Source organism: Lampris incognitus, chromosome 17, assembly GCF_029633865.1.
Source record: "Lampris incognitus isolate fLamInc1 chromosome 17, fLamInc1.hap2, whole genome shotgun sequence".
Taxonomy (NCBI): domain Eukaryota; kingdom Metazoa; phylum Chordata; class Actinopteri; order Lampriformes; family Lampridae; genus Lampris; species Lampris incognitus.
Window position 1 is genome coordinate 17,065,832 of NC_079227.1, and position 12,908 is coordinate 17,078,739.

Here is a 12,908-nt window from a genome sequence, read left to right on the forward strand (position 1 = left end):
CTGTATCCCATATGCACCAAGATGCTGAAGGGTTGTGGAAGTTATACAGAGACAGACCTTCTAGGAGTCTACCAAGTCATCTTCATTTACAACATCAAAGGAGAAGCTCAGAAAATCATAGCATCAATATTATGTCAATTAATGACATAATTCATCAATCTGTTGAAAAAAAGATCACATAAAGCTGAACTCTATGGTAGGGTTTTCTTCAAAGGGAGGATACTACTCGCTTTGGGAAATCATATGTTGTTCCTCCAGTCTAGAGATATAAAGTCAATTCATGTGAACATGAGTAACTCTTTGTCAAAGTCAGAAAGCAGAGCATTGTAAACCACACCAAAACTTGTGATAGGAAAACAGGAACTACTCAATACACAAGGAATAATAGACTGATTGGGCGACAAAGTCTAAATGTTTTTGGGGGTTTTTTTGTCCCCCCCCCTTTTTTTTTCTCCTCAATTGTATCCGACCAATTACCCCACTCTTCCGAGCCATCCCGGTTGCTGCTCCACCCCCTCTGCTGATCCGGGGAGGGCTGCAGACTACGCACGTCTCCTCCGATACATGTGGAGTCGCCAGCCGCTTCTTTCACCTGACAGTGAGGAGTTTCACCAGGGGGACGTAGTGTGTGGGAGGATCCCGTTATTCCCCCCAGTTCTGCCTCCCACCGAACAGGCACCCCCACTGACCAGAGGAGGCGCTAGTGCAGCAACCAGGCCACATACCCACATCCGGCTTCCCGGATGTTGCCCAAGTTCACTGAAATCAACCGTATTGTCTTAGACTGTAGACAGTATATTTAAATGGCTATTTCAAGTTAAATACTAGCGAACTCTACAGGAAAACATGTTGCTTGTCTCCGTTTACTCTGATCAACAAGGATGGGAACAGCTGTGATAATGTGATAAATGACATTTTCATGTATATTACAGTCAGCTAGGCTATGTGTTATAACAGTTATCAGTCTAATGCAACACAAAAACTTATTTCATCAACAAGAAACTTTTTATCTAGGATCAAGAACCATGTTAGTCTTTGATGCCAGAGCTTGCTTCTAAATTGTGGTCAGGTTGTGACGGGAGCTTACATCACAGCTGATCCCCATCTCATGGAGAAGAAGCAATAGTCAAGGTAGACTATCATGGAACGGGGTTCCACGTAAAACAACTACACTAGAACACAAGACAAACAATTTACCTGAGCACACCGACATTGAGATCCTTCAGACATGTAGCGTAAGGCTATGTGGAAAAAATCACGCTTTTTAGAACACCCATGATATCAATGAACACACTACTCAGTTGTGAGTGTGTGTGCATCTAATGTGATGTCCAGTATACTGTACAATATCACAATGTGATATCCTAAATGAAATCATCATAGAATTTTATGTAATTTAAGAAAGCATATGTGCTTCAGGAAAAGCATGTGTGCTTTATGATAGTGGTGGATGTAGGACTTGTGAAGTCCATAGGGCTAAAATAATATATGGAAGCATAAATGAAGTATACTTCTCTCTTCAGACAAAAAAGAAACCCAAAACATGCATCCTGTATATGTCTGTACCTCTCTTCAGAGACAGGTGTGCTGATTCAGCAGAGGTGAAGTCATTGATACACACATAGAGTCTGTCTCCAGGCTTGGTACTGGGAATGGTGACCGCCTCCACAAAGGTGCTGGGAAACTGGCCTGCAGGAAGGCAAAACACCCGGATCGGTCCTTAACTCTTTGCATGAAAGCAATACAAAGAATATCACACATTTCTCTTGCATACTGGAAAACCAACCTCTAAACACATTATTTATTTACCCCCCCCTTTTTTTCTCCTCAAATGTATCCTGTCAGTTACCCCACTCTTCCGAGCCATCTCGGTCGCTGTTCCACCCCCTCTGCCGATCCGGGGAGGGCTGCAGACTACCACATGTCTCCTCTGATACATATGGAGTCACCAGCCACTTCTTTTCACCTGACAGTGAGGAAGGATCACGCTATTCCCCCCAGTTCCCCCTCCCCACTGAACAGGCGCCCCAACCAACCAGAGGAGGCGCTAGTGCAGCAACCAGGACACATACCCATATCCGGCTTCCCACCCGCAGACACGGCCAATCACATTTATCAGGGTAACTTCCAAGCTGATTTATGGAAATCACCAATAACTGCTGGTGTATAAAAATGGCTTCTTAAAATGAGTAGTCAGCTTTGTACTTCTCAATAATTCGATTTTCAATAGCTTTAAGTTCTTTTTAGCAACCCGGGTGAAAGTGATGACGCAGCGAAATTGAGATACACACGGGTGTTTTAATCTATGCAAGGATGCCAAATAACCCCCTCACCTGTGACACCATCCTTGTTGCCGAGCAACCAGAACTCATCCACCACGCTGAGTACCTCAATGACATCACCGGTGAAGAGTGGGAGCTCCTCGGAGACACTGGGGAGGAACTCAAACACCGCACGCACCACCGAGCCTGCCTCCATCACTCATGCCCTGGAAAGGGGTTTGGAAAGAGACGGAGAGGGACATTAGGTGAGACGGCACATGTTTCTAAGACATTTCACATCAACAAAAAGAAGGAAAGCGGCGTCAGCTTCGGACAGTTTAGAAAAATGTTGGGAAGGAAGTCCTCCAATGTGACTGTGGGAAGGGAGCTTTCCAGAGAGCCATGTGACGCTAGCAGACATTTTTTGGAATAGGATTTTTCTGGAAGCATGCGGCACACCTTAGATTCAGAAGTTCTTTAGACAGCTCCCTACATATGGCATTCTCGTGCAGAACAAAATCTTTGGTTCGGAGAATTCCTTTGCACTTCAGAGAAAGAAAAAAGAAGAAAAAGAGAAGTGGAAAAGGAAGTCAGCTTGAGTGAGTGAGGTATCAGAAGAGAAAGGACAGTTGAAGACACAGCACTGTACCGAGGAAGGTCGAAGCACATTCCTTAGCACCTGCTTATCGCTCTTGTATCTATGCTTCCTCGTCGGAAAATGGTAATCACACATACTGTACAACTGCACGTCATTGATTTCTGGATGACCGCCAACACTTAAAACTTGGGACCAATCCGTCTCATGCAAGTGCAGGTCAAAACATCTATACTTACATCATCACGTGAGGTTGGATAGCAGTGCAATAAAGCCTCCTTACCTCCTTAAGTCCTTGTTATTCTGAAGTCTGTCTTCTCTATCACAAAATTCAGGGCTACAGTTGTTAAAGTTGAGGGACAGATATCGCTCTATGAGGCTACCACAGTCGGCAGCTCTTCCCTGAAGCTGACTTGGAGTCTAGTTTTCTTCAACCAGATACTTTAATTGTCCTAGGTGCCTGTCCTTTTCATTAGGGCAGAGTCAGGATGGATGTTGTGTCATATTCTGTCGGTGTCCTGGCCAATGACTGCACTTTAACTGGCGCCGACATTGACAGTAACAATCCAGTCTCATCGCCAGTGTTTTGATGTTTTTGTTTCACACAGATGTAAGATCTTCTTTAATAGAGAAAATCTGATTAAGGCCCAATGTTGTTTTTGTTCAATTACCCTACTCTCAAGATTTAATGAGATTTTACACCAGTATTGCTGAGTGAAAGTGTTTCTGAACTCAGTGTCTCTGGAGGTCACGGGGACTAAAACTGATCTCATTTACCAGAAACCCTGGGGAGGGGTGGGCTTAAGAAAATTTCTTAATGAACCAGGATTTCCTTGTCTGAGCCTCTCTTCCAACCCCATGCCCCTCCAGTCAACTTTCAGTCTCACCCCACCACGGGAAGACTGCATCACCTGACCAAGCCACACGTCTCCCCTCTCAGGTTTCTCCTGCACCAAGTCTTGAGTGGAATTCTTGTCTTCCTATACCCGACTTCAACCGAGCTGAAAACACTGACTGGTTGACGCAACATCTCTTTCTTCTCTTACCAACTCGCTCACTAGTTACTTGGTACTAGTCTGTGAATGTTCTCATTCATCCAGGTCATGGTTATCCAAAGGAGTTGAATCAAGTGCAACTGGACTTGGTATATATTGGTACTAGTCATCTTAAAACGACAGGAGAGGATCTGCATGGGGCATATGAAATCACGAGACATGACACATTATCGTGTCACTTTTAATTAACATTCCTTGATTGTACAACAGAAAGGATATTAAATCTCAAAGAAACTCATGAATGAATAGATCAATGTTCAGAGCCATTCAAGCAATCCACGATTCTCCAACTGGAGCTGCATGTGTGACCCTGGTGGCCATGGATTTACTCCCAAACAGAAGCTACTTACTCCAGAGTTGCCTTTGCCCTGTCCTCCTTGTTACTTTCCCATGCTAAATGAATGATAAAAACACAAGGGACATATCCATAATCAGCATACTATCTTAAAAGAAAGATTCATTTCTTTCCTTTTCTCCATCATTCATGGTTGTAGTAATGTGCCTTCACCACTTGGTGTCTCAAAAGCAAAATGGAGCACACTCACCTAGACTGTATCTAGAAAAGAAGCATCCAAGGTGAATAGATTAAGGTTATTATTTCCGTCAATATGGCCAATTTGGGTAGGCAGTGATTATGAAAACTGCAAGCCCTTTTTGCAGGTACCCAACAAAGGTGTGCAAGATGATTGGGGAAGTGGCACCAACAGTCATGCAGCGCTGGGCAATATGGAAATTATTATACCCACAATAAGTAAAAGGAATTTCACATAAATATTTATATCACAATATCTGCTGACATATGCAATGCAAAGTACCAACTTCAAGAAACCGACTGAAGCTCATCACATTGAAGTGTTTGGTACAGTATGAAACCAAAACTAGCTTTTAAATAATACTCAACTATTTCAGAACCCATTTTGTGAAAAATTATAGGTAATAGATTCTCGTTATCATTAATTCAGGCAGCAAAAAAAAATTGTGCACCACGATGTGACAATATTCAAATTTCATCCCAATACAATGCCACTAAAAGACCATAAATGATAATATTGAATTATTGCCTTGCTTTACAGTCAAGATGATTTCTTTATGAAACATCTTAAAAAAACTATAAACACTGACCAGTGTGCTGCATAATTTAAAAAAAATAAGAAAAGGCAAATGAAATAATAATAATAATAATTAATAATAATAATTAATAATAATAATCTGCCACTTAATAATAATTAAGTGGCAGAAGAAAGGTACAAGTTGGGCAGACTCCAGCGATGGAGGACAAAAGTGAGTTTTCGGATAGGACTTAACCATTTGCATAATCTGTGCCTCACTTTTTCTCTGTTGGTACTTCTGACGAATGTTCAACGTCAGAGGACAAGGAGACGGGTGCTAAATGTGATTGGTGGACTGCTGCATCCATCACTATTTTGCAAACGGTCAGTTCATGATGGGCTGATTTTAATAAGGGGGGGGGGTAGTTCGTTCCATAGTCTGGGGCATATGACTGTAGTAAACTGCTCACTCTGAGGCCTTAATATGGACCAGAAGACGTGAAGGACTCTGATCAGAGGACCTAAGGGGCCCTGATGGTGACGGGGCGATGGAGGAGGTCTGACATCTACATACTGGTCAAGCCAGTTAAGGCTTTAGTAACAAAGCTCAAAGTCAAATCTGCACCCCATTTTGAGGAGGCCTAAGAGAAGTTGATAAAGAACAGAATTAAAAAGGTGTATTTTATATAATAAATTTGTTTGGTAGTTAGTTTCCGGGCTTTATTACAGGCTGACATGATATTTTCTCAGACGCATGTGGCCAACAAAAAAGGACAAGAACATGAAGATGAGGAGGCCGTTGATGATCGAAGCACGGCTATGTTCAATACACTCACTTTCACAATGTAAAAAAAAATCAGTTTACTTTGCAACCAAGGAGCCTCATCTTTTTTTATACAGGGTGTTTCTCCTTCCACTTCTCGTATTTTTGTGAAAAACATTTCGCCATTTTTAGCGCCAAAAACAGATTCTGATTCAAATTAGCTTATGAACACTAAACTATTCCAGTTAACACAGCCAAGAAACACTATGACAAAAACAACACACACACACACAACAAAAATCTAGCAATAGCTCACCACTGAAGCTCCTCTCATTTATTCTGTCATGACAGACCAACCACAGGTGTGGATGGACAGACTGAAAGAGGGGAAATGAGAGAAGAGAGCTGTAGTTTGTGAGTCAATGGGGCCTCTGTTCAGTGTGACGGCCAAACCCAGAGGAAAGAGTAACAGGGCTCCAACCCAGCTCAATGCTGCTGTCTATTGGGAGAGGACAGGGGGGCTCAGGTTAAACTGGATGAGGTTTTCAAGTGGCTAGAGGGGTCAGCTGACCACAGAGAGAGAGAGAGAGAGAGAGAGAGAGAGAGAGAGAGAGAGAGAGAGAGAGGTGTGTGTGTGCTTGGCAGGTTGTTTGCAGGCTCGGTGAAGGTCAGGGGTTTTGCATAACAAGAGTGGTCGCTGCTCACAACTCATTGCAGTGCTGTGAACACAACACCACCCAGTGTTAAAGACACAATGAAACCCTAGACGAGTTATTAGCTAAAGTAAGCCAAGAATGTGTGTGTGTGTGTGTGCGCGCGCACGTGTGTGTGTGGTGTAACTTCCTGCAGAAAGAAAATAGTGCTTGAAAGTAAAATGTTATTTCTACTTCCTCCTGTGTTAAGGATCGCGTTCTTATGCTTCATTTAGTCCTTGAATATAATCCCACCGACGTTCAGCATTTTCAAACTGCTAAGCGTAGAATTGGCACTCTATCCTTGAGGAACGTGCACATTTGGAGAGCATGACAAACCTGCTATGGACAGGAGTCTACATCTTCTATGGTAGAAATGAACGCATAAAATGTGTAAAGAATTAACAAGCTGCAGGATCTGATGATTTAAAGTGAGCCTGACCGAGGTCAGCTTTGAGGGCTTTCATCTGTTAGTTCCTTAATGCTCTTCAAACTCAGGATGGCAAGTACAAGCAAATGTAGAAACAAGGCAGTATTTAGTCATCTGCATGTTTTCAACAAGCCTGTCAACTGGTTGACTTTAGCACAGATGAAACAACATCTGTCTGGAGGACACACTGGAACGACTTCAGCGGAAACGTGCTCCGACATGAAAAATGGTGATGACTCATCTTTCAACATTACTTACACAGAAACAGGCAATGATAGTGATCTAGCCATCAGCTCAAACAATCTGAAGGTGCAAGAATGGGATTGCAGGGCGTCCGGGTGGCGTGGCGGTCTATTCCGTTGCCTACCAACACGGGGCTCACTGGTTCGAATCCCTGTATTACCTCCAGCTTGGTCGGGCGACCCTACAGACACAATTGGCCGTGTCTGCGGGTGGGAAGCCGGATGTGGGTATGTGTCCTGGTCACTGCACTAGCACCTCCTCTGGTCGGTGGGGGCACCTGTTCGAGGGGGAGGGGGAACTGAGGGGAATGGCATGATCTTCCCACGCGCTACGGCCCCCTGGTGAAACTCCTCACTGTCAGGTGAAAAGAAGCGGCTGGCGACTCCACATGTATCGGAGGAGGCATGTGGTAGTTTGCAGCCCTCCCCGGATCAGCAGAGGGGGTGGAGCAGCGACCGGGATGGCTCGGAAGGGTGGGGTAATTGGCCAAATTCAATTGGGGAGAAAAAGGGGGGGAGAATGGGACGACAGTGAAAAGTCGATTTCAGGGAAGGGTTCGACAAAAAAAAATCCTACATTTAACAAGCACTGATCTACAAGAAACCATCTCTTGCTTATCATCTTGTTGAACAAGTTATAATTATCTCAGTGTGTGACAAGACTTGAGAATTATGCTTCCTGTGTTTGCGTGATGTGGTTTCCAGTTTTGCTTGTCATGTCATTGTTACTGAGAGGATAAGTCGGCTGTTTGCCATTGGCTTAGATGTGATTATTTCTGGCAGCACAAAATTAGCTGTCCACAGTGTCGGACGGTCGCCTTACCATCATAATAATAATAATAACACCCATTACGTGTTAGCTCTCCCACTGTCAGCGCTGTCCGCTACTTGACTCTTGCACATCACAATCGACTCCACCAGGCCATCTCCATGACAAACCTATGAACTCAAGGAAATCGCACACAGAAAACGTGCACTACCACTCCCAGAACAATAGGCAGAGACGTGCACGCTCTTGAAGCTCATCTTTGGTGTCATGTCAAGCGTCTTAGTTTTATTTACGGGTCTGTCGCCCACTGCACCGCATGCTGGGTGACTGACACACTGCCCTGGACAGAGGACGGTACAAACTCCCGGTTTGCAAAGGAGTCAGATCGATTTCAACCGCAGCTGTATGTGGTTCACCTTATCTCACTGAACACACACACACACACAAACAAACACACACACACACACATACACAAGCACAAAATATTCAATGGTCATGAACCTGTTCCAACACAAGTAATTCATCATAAGTTAAAGGTAAATAGTTTTTTCACAATCATAACACTTGTTCGCTCATAGGCATTTCTTGACTTTTATCCAACTACTACATAATTATGCTGTTGGCCTGCATTTCCAGTTTCAAAATCAACAGAGAATAAGTTAACCTTAGGCCATTATGATCTGGGGGTACCTTCATATTAAAAGCCATCAACAAGGTGGGTGTCTCATCACTGCTTCGGTAGCTTTCAACAGAAAAGGTACCAGTATCAGTTCTACATCGCCGAGACTGATTCAGAGTACAAACAGCACTGACTACTGCAAAGGTACTGAACTCTTACTGATATAGACAGACTGAGTTCAGTTTATTTTGTGGTTTGGCTTTGATTTCTGATGCGTTCCGCCTGGCCCTTAGTGCCTAAATTTAGTCTCTCTCTCTCTCTCGCTCTCTCTCTCTCTCTCTCTCTCTCACACACACACACACACACAATTTCCCATACTATAAGTCGCTGTTTTTTTTTTTAACTCATCTGGCTGGTCCTGCGACTTATATAACAAAGCGATTTATACAATGTAATTTTGTCGGACGACTACACTGCATTTCAACTAGAGCCACTAGATGGCACTTTTTAGTCTCGTGGCTCAATTAAAAATACTGTACCGCCATATAAATGCAACTTATATGTGCTTTTTTACTCGCAACACTACATTATTTGCCGGGTGCGACTTATACTCCAGTGCGACTTGAAGTCCGGGAAATACGGTATGCATAACCTACACATGCAGAGGTACGCACATACTTAATCACTTACACAGAGAAAGAAAAAGCACGAATTTGTTAATGGCTCATCAGCTTGTCAGTCAAAATAACCATTTTGTTTCCCTTCGATTAAACAAAATGGGACATAGGAGCGAATACATATTGTGTGTCCTCTATACATGGGTAAAAACCATGTCCACCATTGCCAAACGTGTATACAAACAGCTCATCAGTACAACCTTATAGATTGACAACTGACCCACAAGTGTTGCCTGTTTATATCTGGCACTGGGAATGTTCCTTAGGAGAGTACAAGGGCCATTTTACACCTAGACTGGCATTGCTATCATAACAGAAAGAGATGGTACACACCCATCCAGATTTATGGCATCCTGATAAGAAACCGTAAACTTCACGTGGCTCTCGAATATCCTGGCACAGACTTGACAAGACAATTTCACGAATACAGACTCAAACGCCGAAGATAACAATCGCTCCTTGCTTTATAAAAGGAATGTGTTGGAACACATAATTCACAGGGATGGAGAATGACAGATTACATTTATCAAAATTCCAGTTTTTCCAACACAAATAAAAATGACAAATGATACAGTTAAAAGTAAAAAAAAATTTTTTTTTTTTAAAAACAACACAGTGAGCTGATGGACATTTTTGAGAAATCGATAACCTCTTGGGTAAACTACAAGACAACAATATTAGTGAGCAAGTATTGGAATAGCTCATTATAAATCATCTTCCATATCTAAAAAAAACTGTTCATATTGGATCAAGACAATGACATTATCAATTTATATTCTTCAAATGTAGGATGCTAAGTAAATCTAAACACACTTGGATTATGTTTCTGAGCACTCATGTGAACCACCACAGATTATCATCTGAATATAGCAAGCCATAAAGGGTTAAGATTACATTTTGAAAATAACATTGACCCCTGAGGCTCTAACAAAGTCCTATGGGAACCGCAGTGCTGATATCTTCTATTCTGCCAGGTAGTTCATTGCATCCACCTGTTTTGTCAGGTATACCAGCCGTCCAGTGATGGAGGATTTTCCACCAGGGACAACAGGCGAACATAAATCGACCCCCTGGCACGATAGAAACCAGCAGCATTTGGGCATCCAGGTAGCATAGCGGTCTATTCTGTTGCCTACCAACACGGGGATCACCGGTTTGAATCCCCCGTGTTACATTCGGCTTGGTCAGGCGTCCATACAGACACAACTGGCTGTGTCTGCGGGTGGGAAGCCGGATGTGGGTATGTGTCCTGGTCGCTGCACTAACGCCTCCTCTATTCAGTCGGGGTGCCTGTTTGGGGGGAGGGGGAACTGGGGGCATAGCGGGGTCCTCCCACGTGCTACGTCCCCCTGGTGAAACTCCTCACTGTCAGGTGAAAAGAAGCGGCTGGCGACTCCACATGTATCGGATGAGGCATGTGGTAGTCTGCAGCCCTCCCCGGATCGGCACAGGAGGTGGAGCAGTGACTGGGACAGCACAGAAGAGTGTGGTTATTGGCCGGACACAATTGGGGAGAAAAAGCCACACAAAAAAAGAAAGCATTATTGATGGTATCCGAGGACGGAAATGAAAACCATTGGTCTAAAGATACCATGCTTTTTCATTATTAGTGCCCTATTACCCAGCTGCTGCTTATTGGCTCATCTAAGTAAACTTTCTTGCAAGCTAAAAAGCCCATTGGTCGAATAGGCAGGATTTAGTAATGCTATAAGTACACAACTCTCTATGCAAAATTAGCTTTCCGTGTTGGTGATGAGAATTCCAGTGATATTCATGGCCGGTCACCAATCCACCACCGTAGAGGCACAAACATGAAACTCTTCTGTTGCAATGAAATATAATTTTAAGGGGTCATATGCAAAACATGTAAGCTTTATCTTCGCTAATTTTTCCTAGCCTTGAATTCAACCTGAATTAGAAAAATAAAATGATTCAGCTTTTACACGAGGAAGCACTCAGCTTATCGCAGTCAAACCAAGTTGAGAAGAGACAAGGCTGCACTGCATAAATTGCAGACTAATGACATGCTTTAAAAAGAAAGACTGAAAGAGAGATGGACTGAATGGGGAATGTGTGTGTGTGTGTTTGTGTGTGTGGGACTAATGTGTGCCACTTGGCACTGTCCTGAGGAAAGTGGCGGGGTTACGACAGACAGCTAAATCAACAGCTGTTGCGCGCGTGCACACACCCACACGCACACACAGCTGACAGTGGGACAAAGCACCAACTGTATGACCAGGGAGATGACCCTTGCGCCTCCATTACTCTTTAGTGACTCAACTTTACCTTGTCTGTATCACTACCCACCATGGTAAACATCTATATATCTACCTGAGTCATCTGTGAGAGACAGAGAGAGAGACACAGAGAGAGAGAGAAGGGGATTATGTAGCTGATTTGGGACATGAAGGTGTGGGGATGGCCTTGCACACCAGTACCAGGGTTTTTGGTCTGATACAAGCGGTCATAGGCAGATAGCGCAGCAGGGAGTGTATAAGGGCAGGGAGTGTATAGGGGCAGAGACATAGGGGAATCTGAGTAGGTTGAAAAGGGGCAGACTGCATTGTTCTGGATGGGTTCTGAAGGACACGTTTCAAGATGACACAGCAAAGATAAATCCACTCACAGCACTACAGCAGTTTGACCTTCCTCAACCTAACTCCATCTTGCCTTCTCACTTTTACTATGGACTATTTGCATGATAAGAGCCCAGCAAAATGTCCCTATTGATGAGGGCACCATATCATCTCAGTACCAAACCTGCAAACTCATAAATGACCATTTTCAAAAGTTTGGTGATAGCATAAAATACTGAAAGTGGGGCACTGTGCGAGTCTGTTTTTTTTTTATGAGTGTGTGTGTGTGTGTGTGTGTGTGTGTGTACGCACGTGTTGGAGGAAATGGGATCTGCTGACTGCCTATGTCTTTTCATCGAATAGGGTCATTTCATGCCAACAATGAAGCCCCCACCTCTTTATCTGCCTGCCAGGACAAGGCTCGTGCTGGTGCATCATGTACATACCATTCCATCCTATTCAAACACATGTTGAGCGGTTCGACTGGCACCTGCCTGCGCATGGATAAAAACACACACGCGCGCGCGCGCACACACACACACACACAACACACACACACACAGACAAACCGGCAGAATGCTCTGGAGTGGCCTGGGTAGCAGTTAATGCCTTTTGATATTCCTGATTGTTTACTGATGACTCATTGTGCTGCGTACCAATGCGCTGTTCCCGTCCAGAATGCTGCATCCACTAAAACGCATTCAGCTCAAAGCAAAACAGCCAAAACAGGTGGGCAGCCGGCGGATGGTTCTGGACATTAAAAACAGTGGGGCATTTGTTCCTTTACTTTTCACTGTCTGGCTGTTCAGCACGTCTGATAAACAGGGGAGAGATGGTGCATGCATGCCTGTGTGTTTGTGTGTGTAGTGGCGGTGGTGGGGGAAGGGGGAGCTCCGTCTGGCTGACAGTTGTCGACACAAGTCATGTGGCCCGGCAAACCATATGCTGCGAGAGGTCAGTACTTTGTCTTAGAAAACCTCTCGCGGCATGATGACATAATCCTTGCCAGAGGTGGAAAACCCCGGTCCAGAAAGTAAAAACCCTAACCGTGTCTTTACTCCCTCCATGTATTAAACCGGCTGATTTGGGAAACTAGTCAGCGCAATCTGATGGTTTAATACATGGGTGGAGTAAAGACACGGTTAGGGTTTTTACTTTCTGGACCGTGTTTTTCTCCCGC

The 12,908-nt window shown here is 44.0% G+C and overlaps 1 protein-coding gene across 1 annotated transcript in view; it reads right to left on the bottom strand.

Annotated features, from left to right (window-relative positions):
* The window catches only part of dnmbp (dynamin binding protein), a 55,826-nt gene that overhangs the window by 31,582 nt on the left and 11,336 nt on the right, over positions 1–12,908 (bottom strand). The window contains exons 2-3 of the mRNA XM_056296693.1: positions 2,334–2,488; positions 1,567–1,689 (exon numbers count right to left, since the gene is read on the bottom strand). Of these exons, the coding sequence (XP_056152668.1) occupies positions 1,567–1,689; positions 2,334–2,478 (268 nt within the window). The 5' untranslated portion in view covers positions 2,479–2,488. The remainder of the gene's footprint in view (positions 1–1,566; positions 1,690–2,333; positions 2,489–12,908) is intronic.